General features: G+C 42.1%; 1 protein-coding gene across 1 annotated transcript in view; it reads left to right on the top strand.

Moving 5' to 3' along the window:
- Positions 1 to 16563, top strand: part of LOC148366465 (tetraspanin-15) — a 39594-nt gene extending 23031 nt beyond the window's left edge. Inside the window, exon 8 of the mRNA XM_088336911.1 lies at positions 13963 to 16563. Within this exon, the coding sequence (XP_088193037.1) occupies positions 13963 to 14298 (336 nt within the window). The 3' untranslated portion in view covers positions 14299 to 16563. The remainder of the gene's footprint in view (positions 1 to 13962) is intronic.
- Positions 16564 to 25398: the final 8835 nt, after the last annotated feature.

The raw sequence follows: 25398 nt of genomic DNA, 5'->3' as shown, positions 1-25398 counted from the left end.
AAATTCACACGGCAGACTGATAGGACAAGCCAAATCACTACGGCTGATTTTATCTACCGTAAATTCCGGACTATAGAGCGCACCTGATTATAAGCCGCACCCACCACATTTTAAGAGGAAAAACAATTTTGTACTTACACAAGCCGCACCTGTATATAAGCCGCATGCGCCCACATTGAAAAAATGTAACACAAACACAAAATTAACCCAATCCCGACTTTTAGTCCCACGATTGAAACTGAATGTCTTTCATAAAAGTACACAGTCCAAAAATCACAGCCGGCAAAATGAACGGAAAATGATACCGGTACTTAAGGTTTGATGCAGACCTGCAGAGTCCGGGTCCCGTTGAAAGTAATCCAAGGAAAAAAGGTAAGGGTGGGAAGAATATATATCCCCTATTGTCCGCCGCGTCCACAAACACTCACCTTTACCGTTCCCCACTTCCCGTCAGCCCGAGTTTTTTTTGCCCCTTCTTTTTTATCCGCCCGTGCTAAAAATATCAGAATAAGTGTCTGAAATAAATACATTACAAAAATCTACAGTTGCAAATACATATTATACATGGTTACACGTATTTACAAAGAAAGACGGTACACCGAGAAAGTTTTCAAAGCTTTAATAATTATAATATAACGTGCTTCGTTTTGCTTTCGCTTTTAATATAGGTGTACGAAGTGTTTTAGCCCTTTTTTTAATTTTTACACGTTCATGTTAGCGTAAACTTTCGTACGGAAGATTACGATAACGCGAACGTACGATTAGCCTGGGTTAGCTTTATGTTTACGTTAAACATTCAAGGTAAACATTCAGGGTGTTGCAACGGAGCCCAACATTCAGGGTGTTGGAACGGAGCCCTCTTTCCAATGAACCGCTCATCACTTGTTGTGGAGACTCGGGTGTTAAATGACTTGTGAACGACCTGATTTTTTTATTTTTACACGTTCATGTTAGCGTAATCTTTCGTACGGAAGATTACGATAACGCGAACGTACGATTAGCCTGGGTTAGCTTTATGTTTACGTAAACATTCAAGGTAAACATTCAGGGTGTTGGAACGGATTAAAAGGATTTACATTATTTTTAATGGGAAAAATGATTTCGGTGATCGAACAAATCGGTTTTCGAACAGGGTTCTGGAACGGATTATGGTCGAGAACCCAGGTTCCACTGTATGCACAAGCCAAGAAGTTGCAGTCTTCCTGGCGGATATATTCCACCGGTCTAAATCTTACCTTTTGTACTCGAGCGCCGCTGGCAGCCGTTAGAAACATAACATAGATTGGCCGCATCACTGAATAAGCCGCAGGGTTGAACGTTATGGAAAAAATTAGCGGTTTATAGTCCGTAATTTACGGTATATCTATCTACCCTCGTCATATCCCTCGAGAGACAGCAAGACAAACACATACAAAAATAAAGAAAATTAAAAAAAAGGGGAAAAGTAGCAGAAAATGCACACAAAATTTTTGGGGGGACGATGGCCAACCCAAACACCCAAACAAGTTAGGCACCTCGGCACCTAAGTTGGTCATGCTTTCGTCCCTCCAGATGAAACGGGACACAAGAAAGCGGCCATGTCCCTCAGGTCAGGGTGACACAACACACTTCCGTTCAACAGCAGGGCCCCGACAGCTTCCACTGGTTTACCCCTGCCGCATCATAGAACACATCCGAACATCCCACTATTCTTTCACATCATCTCTCCACTCATTCCTATCAACAACAAAAGCTCTAGCTTCCACTATATTTAGACCTCTTTCCTACCATCAACATTTTTTTTTAACCATGGCCAACCCAAATGCCCAACGACCCAAACAAGTTAGGCACCTGGGCACCTAAGTTGGTCATGCTTTTGTCCCTCCAGATAAAACGGGACACAAGAAAGCGGCCATGTCCCTCAGCAGGGTTGGGTAGGGTTACTTTAACTTGATTACTTTCAATTACTTTTGGATTACTCCAATACCAAATATGCTGATAAAAGACAAAAGAAACTAAATATGAATAAAATTACTAAATTTTGTGCAGGCTTGGGGAGTAACGGAATACATGGAACGGCAAAAACGATGTTGGCAAGCTGTTAGGATTTATTTTCATTTTGTTTTTGTCGCATTTTATGTTCGTTTTGCCGGAGATCAGAGATCAAAGCCAGGAAAGAAAGCTTACCACGTGTTGTGAGCCATCATTTTATTCATATTTAGTTTCTTTTGTCTTTTATTAGCATATTTGGTATTGGAGTAATCCAAAAGTAATTGAAAGTAATCAAGCTAAAGTAACCCTACCCAACCCTGTCCCTCAGGTCAGGGTGACACAACACACTCTTCCGTTCAACAGCAGGGCCCGACAGCTTTCAGTGGTTTACCCCTGCCGCATCATACGGGTGCCCTGCCCATCCCTTAGAACGCGTCCAATCATCCCACTATCCTTTGACAACACCTCTCCACTCATTCCTATCACGAACAAGAGCTCTAGCTTCCATTATATTTAGACCTCTTTCCTGCAGTGCACTCATAACACTATCCATCCACGTCAATCGCGGCCTTCCTCTTGGTCTCCTTCCATTGACTTCTGCTCTGTACAGCTGATTTTTATATGTGCAGTTATTTCCCTCCTGTAGGTCTCCTTTTCATTTCTGATTTACAGTCCACTTCAATCCAAATGCAGTAATCTTAAATCAGAAGTTTATAAACTAAGATATGGGTGGAAAAAGTCTTGTGTTGAGATGCATTTACCGTATTTTCCGCACTATATGGCGCACCGGGTTATAGGGCGCACCCCCAAAAAATATTTTTTGGTCCTATTTTTGACATACATAAGACGCACCGGATTATAAGGCGCTATAATGGAAACGTCGACAAAAGAGTCAGATGATTCAGTCCAACTGATTACCCCCTTAACATTCCCAAAGCTTGCAAAGAAGCAAATACGTGTCGTAGACAGGTGCGGATGCGGTGTCCGTACGATGTCACTCAAATGCATCGTTTCAAATATCATTCGGAAGGTTAAAGTCTTGGGATTCAAGAAATGCCAAACATTTCTTAGTTTCTATTTTCTTTTTCGCTCGCAACTTTACTGTGCATATGACAACAAACACTTGGAATTGAGTTTAATTCACTCAACGTTTGTTTCGGCCCTCTAGCCTATCCGAGGCTCCGAATAACTTTAGCCAATAGTGATCGATTCAAATGATGATTGACACATTGGTTAGCCAATGAAACGCCGGTATATAAAACCCATCATACACCGCGGACGACTTCGCCTTCGGGGGAAAATCGAGTCGGCGGCTGTTGCGTAAGTTGCGAGACCTTGTGATTTAATGTTGAGCCATATATAAGGCGCACTGTATTATAAGGCGCATGGTCAGCTTTTGACAAAAATTAAGACTTTTAGGTGCGCCTTATAGTGCGGAAAATCCGGTAATTTGTTTTGAGCATTGCACACAGCTGTAAATACGATAGTCAATGTGGAGTATGTTTTTATTTGCTCATTTTTACTGAGTCAAACATATACTGTAATCCCTTGCCACTTTGAGCTTTGTAGTTCTTTGCATTAGTTGAAAAATATTACGCTATCCATTATCCCGGGCCGCTTATTGTTGCTAACGGGTACCAGCAGAGCACATTTTTTGTAATGCCTGGTGCTTTCTTTTTGCCTTTCTGTCCACCAAAAAGTTACCCGCACTCGTGCAGACGCGATCCATGATCCTCGATCCCATATTACTATGAGCGAGTATGGGAAGAGCGCACTTTTGTTTCGCCTGGCAGCTCATCTCATCTCATCTCATTAGCCGTACCGCTTATCCTCATTAGGGTCGCTTGGGGGGCTGGAGCCCATCCCAGCCATCTCCGGGCAGTGGGCAGGGGACACCCTGAACTGGTTGCCAGCCAATCGCAGGGCACACAGGGACAGACAACTCATTCGCTCATTCACACCTAGGGACAATTTGGACCGGCCAATTCACCTGAAATGCATGTTTTTGGAACGTGGGAGGAAACCCACGCAAGCACGGGGAGAACATACAAACTCCGCACAGGAAGTCTGGAGCTGGATTTGAACCCATGACATGAACTGTGCCGCACAAGCGCTAACCACTGCGCCACTGTGCTGCCTGGCAGCTCTTTTTATTTTATTTTTTGCCAATACTGTGTTTCCACCTTCAATGAACTGCGTCCGTGCGGCTGCGATCCACTATCCCATATTGCTTTTGTAGGGGCTGGTAGAATGCCCTTTTGTTGGGATCCTGCCTTTGTGGCACGCTTATAATGGTCTGTTCTTTGGCCATGATCCATTATCATCAGTTGACTTTGTGAGAGCAAAGGTACTTTTTAAAAAAAATTGTTCATTTTGTCTAGTGAAACATGCCATGTTGGTCCACCCAATAAGAACTGCGCTGTTTTGGCAGTGATCCATTATCCCCATTTTGACTTTTGCTGACAGCTTGGGCTGAGGAGCAAATTTGTGTCTTATTTTGTCCTTTCCGCCTAAATTGTACTATAAAGCACTTGTGCGGCCTTGATCAATTATCCATGGTCAAATATTGCTGCGAGCGGGGGCAAGCAGAGTTAAGTTAAAAATAGGGTGGAGGGGCGCATCCATCCATCGATTTTCTGTGCCGTTTATCTTCATTAGGGTTGGTACTTGAAGTATCATATGACTTGGAACCTGAATTTGAAGATGTCATGGTAACTGATTAGTGTCGCCTGTGCCCGCTCGTTGGCTCCAGCTGCTGCGGGCTACCCGATTGGTTCCCTGTCCTTTTTAAGCCCAGTCCTGTCACTCCCCCGTTGTCAGTCGGTCAGCAAACCTCTGTTTCTACAAGGCAAGCACTTTGACACTGACTGCCATCGCTCCCGCTTTTTGCACCTGTGTTTCCACCTGTCCGTTCCTGATTTCCCTGTTTGTCTCCGGCTACGACCTGTTTTTTGACCCTGACCACGTTTGTTCTCCCGTCCCGGCTTTCGACCCTTTTTTGATCCCGACCACGGTTTGCTCTCCTGTCCCGGGTATTGACCTGTTTTTTCCCATCCTCGACACCGCCATCTCCCGCTCCGGAAGATCCACTTCCGTATTTGGATCACGATCCGTCTGCGTGAGCGGCTTGCTTCTTGCATCCAACGAGCACCGGATCGCGGGCTCTGCCCTTCCTCTTTCTGTCAATAAACTTGTGGTTAACGTTACGCATTTAGGTCCTGATTCCGTTCTGGTCGTGACAGAAAAAAATGGTAAACTGCCATTAAATGCAAAGCTACGATCAAATATTTTGTCGGAATTTTAAGGTCATTATTTTATTTATACAGTGGGACCTCACTACTTCGCGGTTCCACGTTCGCGGGTTCAGAGCTTCGCGGGTCTAAAAAATAATAATAATAAAATAAAATAATAAAAATATATATATATATAATATATATATATATATAATTTTTTTTTTTTTTTAAGCATTTTTGAAGGGGCGTCGCTACTTCGCAGATTTTCACTTTTTGCGGGTGGTTTTGGTCCCCATTAACCGGATCTAAAAAAAATAATAATAATAAAATAAAATAATAATAATTATAATAATAATAATAATAATAATATATATATATATATTTATATATATACATATATATTCATTTTTTTTTAAGCATTTTTGAAGGGGCGTCGCTACTTCGCGGATTTTCGCGGGTGGTTTTGGTCCCCATTAACCACGATAACCGAGGGATTACTGTATATATATATATATATATATATATATATATATATATATATATATATAAAATTTGTTGCAGAGGGAAGGGAATTTAAGGTACTCATGAGATTGGCATTAGGATTGATGACTGCTCAATATTTGGCTATCTGTGTCTGGCTGAAGAAAATGCGGTAACAAACATCCATGAATCAAGTGATCCTAGTAACTTTATGGTAGTGTGCCCGCTTTGAGACTGGGAGGTCGCTGGTTCGCGCCTCGGCCGAGACATACCTAATTGGTATAATGGCGGCGCCCTCTGGCTGCGGCTGCATCGACTCGCTACAACGGGTCAGGTGTATCGACATTTCGTTCTGTGTACATTGTTACAAAGAATGACAATACAAAGGAAATTATTATTATTATTATTATTAGTAATGGGTGAGTCTTTTATCACCATTCTTATTTAACACGGACAATAGAACCTCAACAAAATTACACAGCTGAGACTGCAGTTATAGTCCATTTTTAATCGTGTTACATTGTTCAACCTTGGGCCATCCTCTGCACCAATGCCCATTATACATATCATTTTGTTTCCATCAGTCACTCATGTGGAAATGATGGACGAAGCGTAATTATTACCAAGCCACATTCTCTTACCATGAGGATTACACGGCAGCCTTGTTTACATTCATGTAAATGCAAATTGCGTAATTTCGATTCCCGTGGATTTAATTGGCGTGGTTTGCTTCGCTAGTGCAGGTGGTATGGAGTGGATTACCCCTTTACTGACAATTGGCAGGTAGATAGACGGATAGATAGATACTTTATTCATCCTCGTAGGGAAATTCACACTTCCAGAAGTATCCTTGTGTTAGAAAATAAAATAAAAGATATAGAGCATTTAAATAGTGTTACGAAAAATACACACTGTACTAAAATAGGGTCATATGCAAATGTGGGGTTGGGGTTTAATGTGGGCTTTTAGTCCCCAGGGTGGAGTTAAAGAGCCTCATGGCATGAGGAAGAAATGTAATTATTTATTTGCAGCATTCATAACTAACTAAATACCATTAAGAAAAGGTCAAATAAACAATAATAAAATACCGACAGTGCACAGGTCATTCTATCTGAAATACCATAAATTCCGGACTGTAGAGCGCACCTGATTATACCGCACCCGCCACTTTTTGGGTGATTTGCCACTTTTGTACTTACGCAAGCCGCACCCATGTATAAGCCGCGTACGCCCGCATCAATTCTTTTGACTCGATCACATGTTTAACTCAGACCAGACTGTAAATTCCACGATTGTAACTTCTTTATTCATTATCCATTATCCGTTATCGGTCAGTTCATAATACGCTATAAAGCTTAGGAGCCGGGACTCCTACTCTCAGCCAAAAGGCCAAGCTAAGGTCCTAGCCTTAACTTCTTAGATAGTATACAATTCTAGAACGGCAGTGGGTGTCATATATGGAAAATGATACCCGTAATTAACGTATGATGCAGACTTGTAAAGTCCGGGTCCCGCTGAAAGTATTCCAAGGAAACCAAATGTATATTTCCAAAGTTAAGGGTGGGAAAAATATATATCCACTATTGTCCGCTGCGACAACAGACAGATCTACCGGTAACTCAGCTTTACCCCAATTCCCATCAGCCCGCGTTTGCTCCGCCCCTTCTTTTTGATTGGTCCGTAGAACACATAACTGAATCAATCTGTAAAATAAATACATTACAAAAATATACAGTTGCAAATACATATTATACATGGTTACACGTATTCACGAAGAAAGACGGTACACCGAGAGAGTTTTCAAAGCTTTAATAATATAACTTTCATCCCAAAGCGTGCCTTTGAAAGGTACCAACATTCTAGTAGCATCACGCTCGCAATGTTTCAAACGTGCCTGTTAAAATAAAGCATACCGTAATTGTGAATCACACGGAAGATCATTCTCAACTTCCTCCTCATAATTATAGCCATAGAGTCTTCTTTATTATCGGAACGTACCTTAACTTTACAGACAGTGTATGCTTAAACTTAGAGGTTGCAGACTTTCTTGGCGCACATATTCTACTGGTCTTAATCTTACCTTTTATACTCCAGCGCCGCTGGCGGCCGTTAGAAAAATTCCATAAATTAGCCGCTTCACCGAATAAGCCGCAGGGCTGAACATTTGGGAAAAAAGTAGCGGCTTATAGTCCGGAATTTACGGTAGGATATTTATTCTTACTTATTGTTTATTTCTATCTAAATTATTCCGAACAAAATGTTATTTGTGTTAAAAAAAATGCACTGATGGACGAACATAGGCCAGTCTCCAAGGCTTACCTTGTAAATATTTTGCCCATTGATCGTGACATTCTTGTTTTTCTCGTCAAGGTCTTGATCACACTTTTATCCTGGACTGTCACGTGTTAATTCATTGTAAACAAAGATCACTACGTTGATATCTATGGCAATATAACAATTGTAAAGCTACCGTATTTTCCGCACTATAAGGCGCACCTAAAAGTCTTAATTTTTTTCAAAAGCTGACCATGCGCCTTATAATACAGTACGCTTTATATATGGCTCAATATTAAATCGCAAGGTCTCGCAACCTACGCAACAGCCGCTGACTCGACTTTCCCCCGAACGTGGAGTAGTCCGCGGTGTATGCTGGGATTTATATACCGGCATTTCATTGGCTAACCAATGTGTCGATCATCATTTGAATCGATCGCTATTGGCGAAAGTTATTCGGAGCCTCGGATTGGCTAGAGGGCCAAAACAAACCCTGCAATTGGCCGAAAAAGATGTGTCAATCATCCGTTAAATCGATTGCTATTGGCTGAAGTTATTCGGAGCCTCGGATAGGCTAGAGGGCCAAAACAAACCCTGCAATTGGCCGAGAAAGATGACTGAATAGCAAGCTTGCTAAACTACGCCATAAAGAAACATGTTTCATTAGTCTGTATTTGTAAATATTTTACTCTCCTGGATTTACGACACTCACGGTTGTAAGAAGACCATGATTGCGTATCATTATTGAACGTGAGAACTCAGGTGAGCTATGCGGTTTTATATTTTCCCGGTATCTTGTTTTAGAACGATCTTGATGTTGCTGTGATGAGTTGAGTGAATTCAACTCAATTCCAAGTGTTTATTGTCATACGCACAGTAAAGTTGCGAGCGAAAAAGAAAATAGAAACTAAGGAATGGTTGGCATTTCTTGAATCCCAAGACTTTAACCTTCCGAATGATATTTGAAACGATGCATTTGAGTGACATCGTACGGACACCGTTTCCGTACATGTCTGAGACACGTATTTGCTTCTTTGCAAGCTTTGGGAATGTTAAGGGAGTAATCAGTTTGACTGAATCATCTGACTGTTTTGTCCACGTTCCCATTGTAGCGCCTTATAATCCGGTGCGCCTTATCTATGGAAGATATAGGACCAAAAACTATTTTTTGGGGGTGCGCCCTATAACCCGGTGCGCCCTATAGTGCGGAAAATACGGTACTAAAAATTTTAAGGTTTTAACAGGATTGTTTGTGCTATTATTAATGACGGTCCAGAAACAACCGTTGCTATAATAATAAGACGTGTGTTTTGACTCTGTCCGGTTTCCTGCTTGTGTTTCCTGTCCGGTATTGTTCCCGTCTCACAAAAAATATACCGTAAATTCCGGACTATAAGCCGCTACTTTTTTCCTAAATTTTCAACCCTGCGGCTTATTCAGAGATGCGGCCAATTTATGTAATTTTTTAACGGGCCGCCAGCGCCGCTCGAGTATGAGAGGTAAAATTTGGACCGGTGGAATATATGTGCCGAGGAAGATCACAACTTAAGAAAAATTGCATAAAATAAGGCTCATGACGCAGCCACTATGTCAGAAAAAAACGGGCATATTACTTGGATGTATTGAAGTAAGGAAGCGTGGAACGACGTCATCATGTTAAAGGTCTTCCCGATATTGAGAAAGACATCTTAGATGTCTTCACCAAGAAGGATGAGGCGGATGGTCTGCCGTGATTCTTACGATAACGGCATTTATTTCATTAACAGACTAATTTGCAGGTGTCCGAGTGTCTTTTTAGTAGCATGAGGCTATAATAATATGTATTTGCAACTGTATATTTTTGTATTGTATTTATTTGAGAAACTTATTCTGCACGAGCAAATTAAAAAAGAGGGGCGGAGCAAACGCCAACGCTGATGGGAAAGTGGGGACCGGTAAAGGTGAGTTTTTGTGGACACGGCGGACAATAATGGATAGATATTTTTCCCTTACCTTTGGAAATATACACTTTTTTCCTTGGATTACTATCAATGGGCACCTAGAATCTGCAGGTCTGCAACACATTTTAAGTACCTATATCATTTTGCGTTCATTTTAGCGGCTGTGATTTTTGGAATGTGTGCTTCAAATGAAGGACATTTAGTTTTAATCGCGGGACTTGGATTAATCTCGTGATTGTTTGATGTGAGTGCATGCGGCTTATATACAGGTGCGGCTTGTGTATGGACAAAAGTGGTCTTCCTCTTAAAATGTGATGGGTGCGGCTTATAATCAGGTGCGCTCTATAGTCCGGAATTTACGGTAATACCCTGGTTTACTGAATGTCAACAATGTGCAAAATGTGTTCTTAAATTATCCGGATACCATCTTTTTCACACCCTGACCATGTGGCATGATTTGTCATGCACCAGGCAAGTTGTCCCTGGACACTGCAGCTATATCGCATATGGCAAATGTATTTTGAGAACTAAAGGAAGCATTTTTTTCCCATTACATTTTCGATTTAAAAGTCAATTTCTTACATATTACGCCCGGCGCACACCTGCGGCCAGTCCTGAAGGAAAAGAAAACACGAATGAAGGCTGATGATGGGATGTCTCGTAGAGTGGATTTACCCTCATACGTAGAACAAGATTTTTGTTCCAAAAAAGTCATAGTGTATTTCTACGGGAAACGGGGACCAGCAACCCCCCCACGAAAAGTGAAAATCTGGGAAGAAGTGCCACACCTTTATAACAGCCCCCAAGGGTCAGACTTAACAGTCAGTGTTCCCTCTAAGCACATTCTCAGCGCTCAAGAAAATCTAGCCAGCGCACAAAAATCAGGGCTCAAAATTACTAATTAAGAAGCGACTTAAGTCAAAGTTACAGTGCATGAAAGTCCAAATACACGGGTTCCCCTGACGTTGTGTCCTAAATGCGGTATTTTAAAGTCGAGTCGAAGTCGAACGAAGTTGAGTAAAGATAGTAGAGTTTGTCGAGAACCGGCTTCTTCGGCTCGGCTCACTAAAAGGAACCGGCTCTTTCGGGCCCTAAACGGCTCTTCAGGTTGTTTTTGCTTCTTTCATCCCAACATGACCAAATATTATGTAGAATTATGCACAAAATGACTTCAAGGAAGGGGGGATAGAACAAAAAAGAAAAAAATACCAAAATGAAAAAGTTGTGAAAAGCTGAGGGAAAAAAAGAAACAAAAGGAAGAGAAAAAAGAAGGAAAATTTTAGCTGTAGTAGACGACGCAACGCAAACATTGCATGAATGAAGATGAGTAAGTACAGATACATACTGATGGCAGATGGAGAACAGCGATGTCATATACATGCAATAATTGTTATAAGTAGATTTATAATGAACTTAATTTTAAATGAGTTGGTCTCTTATATGCCATATTTTCCGCACTATAAGGCGCACCTAAAAGTCTTAATTTTTTTCAAAAGCTGACCATGCGCCTTATAATACAGTGCGCCTTATATATGGATCAATATTAAATCGCAAGGTCTCGCAACTTACGCAACAGCCGCCGACTCGATTTTCCCCCGAACGTGGAGTAGTCCGCGGTGTAAGCTGGGATTTATATACCGGCGTTTCATTGGCCAACCAATGTGTCAATCATCATTTGAATCGATCGCTATTGGCTAAAGTTATTCGGAGCCTCGGATAGGCTAGAGGGCCGAAACAAACCCTGCAATTGGCCGAAAAAGATGTGTCAATCATCCGTCAAATCGATCGCTATTGGCTGAAGTTATTCGGAGCCTCGGATTGGCTAGAGGGCCAAAACAAACCCTGCAATTGGCCGAAAAAGATGACTAAATAGCAAGCTTGCTAAACAACGCCATAAACATGTGACATTAGTCTGTATTTGTAAACATTTTACTCTCCTGGATTTACTTCACTCACGGTTGTAAGAAGACCATGGTTGCGTATCATTATTGAACGTGAGAACTTAGGTGAGCTATGCGGCTTTATATTTTCCCGGTATCTTGTTTAAGAACGATCTTGATGTTGCTGTGATGAGTTGAGTGAATTCAACTCAATTCCAAGTGTTTATTGTCATATGCACAGTAAAGTTGCGAGCGAAAAAGAAAATGGAAAACTAAGGAATGGTTGGCATTTCTTGAATCCCAAGACTTCCGAATGATATTTGAAATGACGCATTTAGGTGACATGGTACAGACACTGTTTCCGCACGTGTCTACGACACGTATTTGCTTCTTTGCAAGCTTTGGGAATGTTAAGGGGGTAATCAGTTGGACTGAATCATCTGACTGTTTTGTCGACGTTCCCATTGTAGCGCCTTATAATCTGGTGCGCCTTATCTATGGAAGATATAGGACCAAAAACTATTTTTAAAACAAATATATTGGCGATTTACTCAAGCTCTAAAAGTCATATGTCTTGATAAATGCACAAACTTAGCAATGTTCAACGGTTTTTACCAAACACTGGTTCAAGCTAGAAAGATGAGGGTTGAAGCTTTCTTGTGATATGTCCTATACCTAAATAGCCACAGAACAAACATTTCTGCGGTCAATCATGGACAATACATTACATCCAGGGTTGGGTAGGGTTACTTTAACTGGATTACTTTCACTGACTTCTGGATTACTCCAATACCAAATATGCTAATAAAAGACAAAATAAACTAGATATGAATCAAATGATGACTCACAACACGTGGTAAGCTTTCTCTCCTGGCTTTGATCTCTTTGATCTCCGGCAAAACGAACATCAAATGCGACAGAAACAAAATGAAAATAAATCCGTTACTCCCCAAGCCTGCACAAAATTTAGTCATTTTATTCATCTTTAGTTTCTTTTGTCTTTAATTAGCATATTTGGTATTGGAGTCATCCAAAAGTAATTGAAAGTAATCCAGTTAAAGTAACCCTACCCAACCCTGATTACATCCACTACACAGCATCATCTCCAAACAGAAGAGCAGCTTCAGCGACAGACCGCTGTCACAGTCTTGTTCCACAGACAGACTGAGGAGGTCATTTCTTCCTCATGCCATGAGGCTCTTTAACTTCACCCGGGGGAGTAAAAGCCCACATTAAACCTCACCCCCACATTTGCATATCACCCTATTTTAATTACAGTGTGTATTTTATGTAGTACTATTTAAATACTCGAGAGAAAACGTTATATTGTGTATTTTTGTATTCTATATCTGTTATTTTGTTTTTTAACACAATCATACTGCTATCTAGATAGATAGATAGATAGATACTTTATTCATCCCCTTAGGGAAATTCACACTTCCAGCAGTCTACCCCGTTGTTTATTTACAGATTAACATGATGCCCCAGGGGTGTTTGTAGCGGAGTGGATGACGTCACGCTAGTCCAAAAGTTCGACATCCCTGCGGCAGATGGAAATCTTTTCTTTGTGAAAATCCAGGGATACACCACCTCGTGTTAGCAAGTCCGCCTCCTCTCCGATTCCCGTAGGCTTTCGTGTCTCTGTTTAGCGGCGTTGAAGCCGGATAGCTCCGGGTGGCTACACGTTAGCGTCCGGAATGCTAAACGTGAGCCAGGTTTCCGCAAAACACAGCAACCGCGCTCCCTGTGCGCTTCGATGTTTTCCACCAGCACTCGATGATCTTATTTGGTCGTGAGCTCGCATTTACCATGATTACGGATGGTACAGAAGACTTATAACGCCGCTAGCCGCTTAGCTAGCTCCGACTCTTCTTCCACGATAGGCCCCTTCATCACGCCGGCACGAGAATTCTTCAGGGCAAGGAGTTGATTCCTTGATTAGACGCATTTTTGTGTGCTAAAACCCATGTCCATAGGATAGAAGTAATCCATAGTGTAGTTGTCAAAACGGGAAAAAAAAACACCGAAGATAGGAGCAGACATTAAAACAATAGGGCAGCTGCTGGAAAAGGCAGCCGCTCGTGGCAGCGCCGCTTTGATCTATCTATCTAAGAAACATTTTAGCGTTTGTAGTCCGGAATTTACGTTATCTTGAGCAAAAAGCGTGTGTGTGTCTCGTTCCAGCTCCTCGGCATCATCCTGAGCTGCGTCTTCTGGAACCTTCTGGTGGAAATGAGCGAATCCTTGGACATGGTGGACTTCAAGCTGAAGAAGCTGGAGTTCAAGTACAGCGAGCTGGACCTGGCCGGCGCCGGCTGGTGCATGTGCCTGCCGAGGGACGGCGGCTACCTGCCGGTCCCGGCTTCGGAACCCGAACTGGACCCCATCGACATTCACCTGCAGAAGCTGAAAAAGCAGCCGCCCCGTACGCACGCGCAACTCCGAGAACTTCAGCAGTCCAGGTCGGCCACCGGCCTGGACGAAGTGGACGTGAGCCGCAAGCTGAAAAGGGATTACTGAGCCGTCTCCCGGACCGTGACGTAGTCATCGATTTCTTTTTCGTTTTGATTTATGTTGCACTAGTTAATGGTTGGTTCTGTGCTGAGGGATCATGGGAATTTAGTCAGCCAAAGGGATCCAAAATACTTTTGTCACTTTGAGTGCTGTGTTTACTTGAAATACTGACAAACAATCCGCGGCATGAGTTTTTTTATATATTATTTCATTTTGACGTTAATTATTTAAGGATATTTGGCATTGTTTTTAAAGGGACAGTGTATATTATTTGACCACTAGATGTTGCTGTATTGTGTAGTGCAGGGGTCTCCAACGTGATGCCCGCGGTTCTGAAAATATATCCTGGGGCATTTTGATTTTCCAGTCCATTTTATTTATATCTAACTATTACAATCTGGTCATAAAATCGATTTCAGACATGTATGTCAAATTGGTTAGCACGTGTGCGGCACAGTTCTGAGGTCATGAGATCGAACTTCCTGTGTGGAGTTTGCATGTTCTCCCTGTGCCTGCGTGGGTTTCCTCCGGGCACTCCGGTTTCCTCCCACATTCAAAAAACATGCATGTCAGGCTAATTGGCCGGTCCAAATTGTCCCTAGTGAGTTGTCTGTCCCTGTGTGCCCTGGGACTGGCTGGCAACCAGTTCAGGGTGTCCCCTGCCCACTGCCCGAAGAGAGCTGGGATGGGCTCCAGCACCCCCGCGACCCTACTGAGGATAAGTGTTGCAGATAATGGATGGATATCAAATTGGTAGCCCTTTGTACCAATTAGGAACAAAATTTAGCTCTCTGCTTCAAAAAGGTTGGTGACCCCTGGTGTGGTGCAACCAGAACCGAGTACTAAAAAGCACAATGAAGAATACAAACTACGGAGACTGGAAGTGAGCAAACCATTCTATTTCTTGTTTTTTGCCTAGCTTTCCTGGAGGTTTTAAATGGTAAATGGTCTGCATTCCTATAGCGTGTTTCAAGTCAATGAAGACCTCCCAAAGCGCTTTACACTGTGCTTCACACTTACCCATTCACACACACACACTCACACACCAGTCAGCCATGCAAGGCGCCTACCTGCTTATTGTGGGCATTAGGGATTCAGTGTCTTGCCCAAGGACACTCCCACATATAACACAAAGGGGCCGGGAATCGAACCTTGTGCCCACAGGAAGCTACATATTGTAATAGAAGAGAAATAAAACTTGAAATGAGCAAATTAATCTACTAAAAAAGTAGATTAGATTTAAGTTATTGGTCACCTTAGGGAAATTCTCTCACTGAGGGCCTGTTATTTTAAAGGGTAATGGCATAGGGGATCAGGCTTTTCCCAAGGAAGGCCCTCCTGAATCTTATTGTCCTGTACAGGGTTGGGTAGGGTTACTTTAACTGGATTACTTTCAATTACTTTTGGATTACTCCATTACCAAATATGCTAATAAAAGACAAAAGAAACATCCACCCCGGCGTTCCAACTCCGATTTTTTGATTCTCGAAATTTTTGGTCGGACTCCGATTAGTTCGAACTGAGAGGGGTTCGAAAACCGAGGTTCCACTGTATTTGGGGGTACCTGTAGCAGCAAAATGGCAAACAATTAGTGAGCTCCTCTTTGATGAGGGTCATGTTATGTAAATTAAATGCAAATTTATCGACGTACGAGTATAAAAATGCACGTTTATATGAAAGTCCTTGTAATTTTGATTTTTTTCTAATTATTTTTATTGTTTCATTTTTTTTTTTATGAATTAAATTTTTCATCATTAAGAGGCGCTAAATTACACACACTGTCCCTTAAATGGATTTTATCTTTGAATTTGAGCTAGAACACCACGTGTCAAAGCTTACCTCAGGCTGTTTCAAAGACTGCCCAATTGCGAGGATGAGATCAGTATTGTGGAAGTAGTCATGGAAGTTTTTCGGTGTGGAACCAATAGGACTAGCCTCTTATGTCATGCGTGTAACGTTCGTGACGGATGTGTAAAAAGACATTTTTAGGATCTCGGATTTGTGTCGTCGGCGTAAAACAGTTGTGTAATATTAATGGAATGCACGTTTTGTACTGTATATGAAACAAATTGTAAAATGATGCTGGAGTTTACATTCGAAGTGGAGGATTCAGTTTTTCGCCTCCTGTTTATTTGAGTTTTCCATAAAGGTATCGAACAGGCTTGTTTGACGGTTTAAGCTAATATCAGACAACTGTTCTGAGTGCTCCTCCAGCTCCTGCCTTGTACCAACACTACTGCTCTTGTTAATAAACTGGAATTTGTCTACTGATTTTCGGGTTTTCATGTGCATTTTATTCGCACACAAATCGCACATAAACACCGTGATATAGGACAAGGAAGCCATTTCTTAAAGATATCCATAAAAAGTGTGGTTTAGAGTTTGCCACAAGACACCTTGGAGACACACCAAACATGTGGAAGAAGGTGCTCTGGTCAGATGAGACCAAAATCGAACTTTTTGGCAACAACGCAAGACGTTATGTTTGGCGTAAAAGCAGCACAGCTCATCACCCACAATTCACCGTCCCCGCAGTCAAACATGGTGGTGGTAGCATCATGGTTTGGGCCTGCTTTTCTTCAGCAGGGACAGGGAAGATGGTTGATATTGATGGGTAGATGGATGGAGCCATATACAGGACCATTCTGGAAGAAAACCCGATGGAGTCCGCAAAAGACCTGAGACTGGGACGGAGATTTGTTTTCCAACAAGACAATAATCCAAAATATAAAGCAAAAGCTATGATGGAACGGTTCACCAAAAACATATCAAGATGTTAGAATGTCCAAGTCAAAGTCCAGACCTCAATCCAATTGAGAATCTGTGGAAAGAACTGAAAACGCTTTCCATCCAGCCTCACTGAGCTCGAGCTGCTTTGCAAGGAGGAATGGGCCAAAATAGCAGTTTCTCCATGTGCAAAACTGATAAAGACATACCCAAGGCGTCTGGGTATGTTTCCCATCCTCTGGTGTTGGGCCTATTTATTGCATACTAGGGACTGTGAATCAGTTTGTGTATGCCAAGATACTTGAAGAAGTTATTTTACCTTATGCCCTTGAAATGGGTGTTTTAACAAGACAATGACCCTAACCACACCAGGAGACGAGCAAAATCTTGGTCCCTAACCAATAGAATTAATGTTATGGAGTGGCCAACCCAATCCCCAGATCTCAATCAAACCGAAAACCCATGGGGGGACATATAAGAAAATGCTGTTAGTGAAGCAAAACTAAGAAATATAAATGAACTGTGGAATGTTAGAGTCAGATTAATTTGGGATATTAATCTCTGGCTGATATAAGAGTCAAGGAAGACGCAGATTTGATATTTCCAGGAGGCCTCCAGTTACCGCGGGGAGAAAAACGGACCCACTCCTCTGAATGACTCCCCTTTCTTTCCGTGGCCCTGTGAGGCGATTCTTTTTATTAGAAGAAGTCAAGCAGTTGTAAAAACATACCATGATGAGTTTCCCGTACCCTTCAAAATAAAGACTGAAAATATGCGTGTTTTTAAACAGAATCATATAAAAGAGTAGAAAAATAGAGAACAGAGAATAAAAAATAGTATGAAAGCAAGTATATTCCATCAGAGCCATTTGTAATGTGAGTAACTGAGAAATTACAAATAACTAAATGTAATATACCTTACAGTTAGGGTTAGCAATCATGGGGTGAAATAACAACTGAGAGGTGCCACAAGTTAGTTGACTCTATGCCACACAGATGTGAAGCAGTTATAACCCACTGTGGTCATGCAACTAAACATTCCGATTGCTAAATGCTTTTTAGAAAATACAAAATACATTTGAGGTTCGTACAGTCAATAGCAGACGCTGCTATTTTTTTAACACACCCCTTTCGTTGTAGAAAGTAGATAATAACTAAGGAAAAGGGAAGTTGAACCTGAAAATGAACTGGAATTGAGCAGTCTTGGAGCTGACTATAGCCTATTGTGTGTAGATATCTGGCGAAAGTCCTGGGATGATGATGTTGCAGGAAGTCACTAGATGTTTGCTGAGTGAGCCGGGACGGGCGACCATTACGAGTTGTTTTGAGGACAGTATAAAGGCCAATGTGAGAAGACGAACGATGTGTCTGGAATGTGACATCATGAACATGTCTCGAATGCAATAAAGAGGGTTCCCTTTTTGCCATATGTCCTCTCTGCATATATTTTGGAGATGCCCAACGACTTTCTCTCCAAAACTTTGAACTATTTGCCCAATTGCACAGCCTTTGGAGCTTGGCTAATTTCAAAAAGATTAAAAAGAGTTGGAATACCCATCATTACTGTGAGCAGCTATTACAAAAGTCAAGTCACTTACCTTCCCACGCAGCGCCGTGAAAATTCAATATTTGGATCCAACAGGCAATCACGAAAACATAGGTGTAGATATATTCAGGTATTACCTGTATTTATCATGATTACCGATGTGAATCACCTGTGCCCACTCATTTGGCACCAACCGCCACGGGTTCTGATTGGCTCCCTGTCACTACTTGAACCCAGTCCTGTCAGTCCCCTGTTGTCAGTCCGTCTGCGAACCTCAGTGAATACTAGGCAAGCCTTTCTTCGACCCTGACTCCCACCTGTCCCCTTTTTGCTCCTGTCTGTCTTCTCCTACGACCTGACCATATCTGTTCTCCCGTCCCGGCTTACGACCTCTTTTTGTCCCCGCTTGAATGAAAAGAGTTGGAATATTCATCACTACTGTGAGCAGCTATTACAAAAGTCAAGTCTCTTACCTTCCCACGCAGTGCCGTGAAAAGTCAACATTTGGACCCAACTGGCCATTACGAACACATAGGTGTAGGTTTTAGATCAGGGGAGTGTGTAATAACAGTCTGTAGTCTATAATAGTCTGTGGTATGTGATTAAGCGCTCTACAAATAAACATGACCCGACTCGATTTGACATAATAATGTGGCATTAGTCTTGACCAGTGTTCCCTTGCGCACTGCTTGCACATTCTCAGCGCACAAGAAAATCTAGCCAGAAAATGAGGGCTCAAAATTACTTATTAAGAAGCGACTTAAGTCAAAGTTACACTGCATGAAGGTAATAATTCACAGGCTCCGTTGACGTTGTGTCCTAAATGCGGTATTTTGAAGTCGAGTCGAAGTAGAACGAAGTTGAGTAAAGTGAGTAGAGTTTGTCGAGAACCGGCTTCTTCGGCTCGGCTCACTAAAAAGGAACCGGCTCTTTGGGTTGTTTTTGCTTCTTTAATCCCAACATGACCAAATATGATGTAAAGTTGTGCACAAAATGACTTAAAGGAAAAAAATACCAAAATGAAAAAGTACTGAAAAGCCAGAAAAAAAGAAAAGAAAGAAATGTAGGAAAAAAATAAATAGAGAACAAAAAGAAAAAAGTAACAGCTCGGAAAAAATAAACACAATGAGATTTTTTTTAAAGGAATTTAAAAAAAAGTGGAAAAAAAAAACAGGCAGCACGGTTGCGCAATGGTTAGCGCATGTGCAGCACAGTTCATGTCTTGGGAACCTCCTGCGTGGGTTCAAATCCAGCTCCAGACTTCCTGTGCGGAGTTTGTATGTTCTCCCCGTGCTTGCGTGGGTTTCCTCCGGGCACTCCGGTTTCCTCCCACGTTCCAAAAACATGCATTTCAGGTGAATTGGCCGGTCTAAATTGTCCCTAGGTGTGAATGGGCGAGTGAGTTGTCTGTCCCCGTGTGCCCTGCAATTGGCTGGCAACCAGTTCAGGGTGTCCCCTGCCCACTGCCCGATGATTGCTGGGATGGGCTCCATCACCCCCGCGACCCTACTGAGGATAAGCGGTGTAGCTAATGAGATGAGATGATGAGAAAAAAAAAACACGGAAAAAAGAAGAAAAAGTTTGTGTTGCATTCAAATAATTTCCAATTATGTCAAGTGAATCTTGTTGCCAACATTTTACTTCCACTAAAAATGTGATTAAGTACAGTTCTGTATCTTACAACCGACTCAATAAGCCCCCCAAAATGTTAATATTATGCGACAAAATATATTAGGAAATAAAAAGAAATGGATATCTTGTGAAAGAATTGTAAGAACAAATGACGTTTGTAGGCCATACAACCTTTGCGATAGTACATGAGTCAATTCATTCAAAAGAGAAAAATCATTTTGCATTGCCGGAAACTCAAAATGGAACTTAATGTCAAATTTTGGACATGTTTGATAATGAATTATCTTGCCACACTTGGGATTATGGTTGCTCACTGTTGTTTCAAGCGCTGCTCACCGATTTTGTGTGAACGCTCAGACCCGTAAGGAAAATGACAGGGATCATTGGTCTCGACGCTGATGTTTTCATCTTCTGTTCCTGTTCTGTTACTCTGAGCAGCTCGGTGACAATAAATGCACAACATCAGCCGTGTTAATTGAATTCCGGCGGTGCTCGGCTACAAACATCTCCCTCTCCATCCGAGGTCATCCGTCCTCATTTTCTTCTTGCCTTTCTTCCTCCCTGGTGATGAAGGTTCAGGGACAGCAGATTGAATAACTCCGGGAAAGAGAATGATCAACGACGCACAAAATGTATCCATGTTTTTTGGGCATCAACACATTCTGTGTTGTTTGGGATTGTTTTGGAACCTCAAAATGGTTTTCCAACAACCATGGAGGCATTTAATGGGTGAGAAATAATGACATACAATTTCCCGGGTGTTGGGAAAATTGCCGGATGTGTTTCGAGCTGTCGGTGTTTCAGAAAACAGCTCACAGTACCCGTAGCCAATTGGAGAAAACTGCAGAAAGAGAGGCATGTTTTTCCATGTTAGCCCCCTCTCTTTGTCTCTCTACATCTCTGCTGTTGTCTCTCTCCAGGGTTGGGTAGGGTTACTTTAACTTGATTACTTTCAGTTACTTTTGGATTACTCCGATACCAAATTTTGCTAAAAAAGACAAAAGAAACTCATCTCATCTCATTAACTGCACCGCTTATCCTCAGTAGGGTCGCGGGGGTGCTGGAGCCCATCCCAGCCATCTCTAGGCAGTGGGCAGGGGACACCCTGAACTGGTTGCCAGCCAATCGCAGGGCACACAGGGACAGACAACTCGCTCGCTCATTCGCACCTAGGGACAATTTGGACCGGCCAATTCACCTGAAATGCATGTCTTTGGAACGTGGGAGGAAACCGGAGTGCCCGGAGGAAACCCACACAAGCACGGGGAGAACATACAATCTCTGCACAGGAAGTCTGGAGCTGGATTTGAACCCACGACAGGTTCCCATGACATGAACTGCGCCGCACAAGCGCTAACCACTGCGCCGCTGTGCTGCCCTATTGTACATTATACAAAATATTATTGCTATATTTTCATTCAGTTTTAATCATCAGTTAATTGGTAATACAAAGCAGTTATCACTTCAGATTTTTCGGTTCACAATATTGTACATTGTACAAAATACTGAAAATACTGCCATCCACTTCAATATTTTTAGCAGTGAAAGCATGGCCAAGTCAATTTTTCCTGCAGCAACGGAATTTCCATAGCTAATTTGTGGTTTTCATTGTGGTTGTGCCTATCCAATGTGCTTTTCTGAAAGTTCGAATTGTATAATGATTTATGCAATCCATTTTTTTTGTCACGCTGGGTGCATGCATCACAAAACATGTAGCCTCCATTATCATCCTCCTCATAGCGTAACCAGGAATATGATTGAGTCCATTTTGGCAGAAAAGTCCTTTTCTTGCTAGGAGTATTTTTTGTTTATTTTCTTTCATCGAGTCGTTCGCTTCAACACGCGTGTTTTCCTTGCCTTTGCGATCTTCCGAAGAATTTCTCCGCCGTTTTTTCGTGCCGGAATTATTGCCGTTGCTATCACTTTCTGCATTATGTTTCGACTTATTACTGACACTGAATAAATGACCAATTTTGTGTTGAATTTCACCTTCCCTTGACGACAACCACCACAACAATGACGTCATCTCGACTCAACGAGCTCTCGTTTGCCGAGATCGGCGTGCAGACGAAAACTCGAACCGCGAGACCAAAACGACAAGGGAGGATCTGCCTGACGAAAGTTTGGAGTGCGGTAAATCTTTGTTAAAAATAAAAGTAATCGAGTAATAATGACAATTTTGTGTTGAAAAAGTTGCGTCCCGGGGACGCACGTTGATTCGACACTGTGCGTCCCCGGCAAAAATGACGCGTCTAGGACGCAGGGACGCGGGCAAACCAGAACACTGTACCTCTCTTTGTACTTCTATCTCTCTACAAGTCTTTTTCTACATTTCTATTTATAACTCCTGTCTCCTTCTCTACCTTTTTCATTCCCTCTCTTTAATCCTCTCTCGCTCTCTCTACCACTCTTTCTCTTTACAACTGCCCCTTCTATTTCTCTTCACTCTTTCATCTATTTCTCTCTTTCTACCACTTTCTCTCATTACCACGTTTTTTCTTACTAATACAGTGGAACCTCGGTTCTCGACCATAATCCGTTCCAGAACACTGTTCGAAAACCGATTTGTTCGATCACCGAAATCATTTTTCCCATTACAAATAATGTAAATCGTTTTAATCCGTTCCAACACCCTGAATGTTTACCTTGAATGTTTAACGTAAACATAAAGCTAACCCAGGCTAATCGTGCGTTCGCATTAAGAAAGATTACGCTAACATGAACGTGTAAAAATAAAAAAAAAGGATAAAGAAAAGAATTATGAAGAGGATTTCTTACCTTTGTGGTGGTCAGCAGAAGGCGCAGGTGGACGGTGGGGAGAGGGATGGAGGAGGAAGGAAAATTATTGTTTGGAAGGATGTTCTTTTCTCTTAAAATACCGATCAAATGACACTTGCTTTAGTATCGTACTGATCGTAGATTTAGCCATGCTGTATTGCCTAGCAAGATCAGAGACTCGCACACCTTCTTCGTATTTTGCTACATTATATTTCTTTCTTAAATGCAATAGTTGTACGCACTACTCCTCTTTTTTCACCTGTAGCAACTTTGCTGCTTGCACTGACTTTCTTCGGAGGCATAATAAGGGGCTAAAACATCCGTACGCCGCTCAGCATCGCACCCTAGCGTACGCACTCGCCCATTACCGGCGTTCGAACTCCGATTTTTTGACTGAACAGCGAAGCAAGAATTTCTGGAAATTTTTGGTTTGATACGTTCGAACTGAGAGGCGTTCGAAAACCGAGGTTCCATTGTACTCTATATTGTCTTCTATATGTCACGTCCAGCATGGTCGCCGTGGCGACCGGCTGGCCCCGCCCCTACGCACCGGCTGGAGCAGATCGTCTAATTTGCGTGTGGGCTTCTTAAGGGTGGGTTGTGGGTATTGCGGGTTGCTGGTTCATTGCATTTTCTGTTCTGTTTTGCTCTGTCCTGTTTTGTTTGATTTGGAGGAAACCTGTGTTTGAGTAAAAGCCTGTTTTGTGAGTATCCCTAGTCTTAGTTCCTGTTTGCCTGTAAGCCTGTTTTTGTTTTGTTTTGTTCCTGAGTGTTGGACGACTTTTATTTCCTTAATATAAGTATCTGATCGTTAACGCGAATGAGTTCTCCCTTCCTGCCTCCTGCCTCCGATCTGGTCCGGTCCCTTGACACTATATCTCTACCTCAACTACTCTTTCCCTTTCTCTTTACATTTCTTTGTCTCTCTACCTCTCTCACTCATAGGTCCTGTGGTTTAGGCCCTACCTGTCAGACAGGACGCAATGTGTTAACTACGGTAATCTGACCTCTGAACGTTTTAATGTCCCCTGTGGTGTTCCACAGGGCTCTGTACTTGGTCCCCATCTTCTTGGTATTTATATGCTTCCGCTTGATGGTAGCCGCATGTATAATATTAGTTTCCGTTGCTATGCAGATGACACTGAACTTCATTTGCTACTGGAGACACCTGCTCCGTTAAGTTGTAGAAATTCGGAGGCCTGACATACTGAGATACAAGGATGGATGTAGTTTTTTGCGAATACTTTTTAACTGGACTTTTTGCAGTACCGATTTGCAAGCATTGAGAGAAATTATAGCAAAATAAGAAAAAAAATACAATTTTTTTCTTACAGTTCACTAAAATGTTGAGCAATTCGGGATTCCCTTTATTGGATACTCCGCATGCAAATGGCTACCTTTGATTGAACCTGCATTATGTTACAGTGGAACTTGATGAAGCGAGCTGCACTTAATTTCACGTTGAATGCTCCACATCTAAAAAGACCGCTTTGTATTTTTTTTCATCATGTGCTTTATAATTTGAAGGTAACAGACATCACGTACACGGCAGTTCCACACTTCATTTGCATTTCCATTTAAGGGCTCGTCTTACCTTCACGGTCGTAATCTTTTAGCTCATAAACGCTAACTTTTGACAATTATCACCTGAATAGGATTCCGTTGATTCCCGCAACAATTCTGACCCTGCGCGTGTGTGATTATTTGGAAATTCATCTCATCATCTCATCAGCTACACCGCTTATCCTCATTAGGGTCGCAGGGGGGCTGGAGCCCATCCCAGCCATCTCCGGGCAGTGGGCAGGGGACACCCTGAACTGGTTGCCAGCCAATCGCAGGGCACACAGGGACAGACAACTCATTCGCTCATTCACACCTAGGGACAATTTGGACCGGCCAATTCACCTGAAATGCATGTTTTTGGAACATGGGAGGAAACCGGAGTGCCCGGAGGAAACCCATGCAAGCACGGGGAGAACATACAAACTCCGCACAGGAAGTCTGGAGCTGTATTTGAACCCACGACAGGTTCCCATGACATGAACTGTGCCGCACAAGCGCTAACCACTGCGCCGCCGTGCTGCCCTTATTTGGAAATTGGTAAGTAGAATTTATCATTTATTTACAGGGTTGGGTAGGGTTACATTAACTGGATTACTTTCAATTACTTTTGGATTACTCCAATACCAAATATGATAAAAGACAAAAGAAACTAAATATAAATAAAATGATGACTCACAACACGTGGTAAGCTTTCTCTCCTGGCTTTGATCTCTTTGATCTCCGGCAAAACGAACATCAAATGCGCAAGGTTGGGTAGGGTTACTTTAACTGGATTACTTTCAATGACTTTTGGATTACTCCAATACCAAATATGCTAATAAAAGACAAAAGAAACTAAATATGAATAAAATGATGACTCAC

The sequence above is a fragment of the Urocampus carinirostris genome, chromosome 5 (assembly GCF_059441175.1).
Source record: "Urocampus carinirostris isolate Australia breed hairy pipefish chromosome 5, RoL_Ucar_1.0, whole genome shotgun sequence".
Taxonomy (NCBI): Eukaryota; Metazoa; Chordata; class Actinopteri; order Syngnathiformes; family Syngnathidae; genus Urocampus; species Urocampus carinirostris.
The sequence above is the reverse complement of the archived record's forward strand: the minus strand, read 5'-3'. Positions and strand labels throughout refer to the sequence as shown.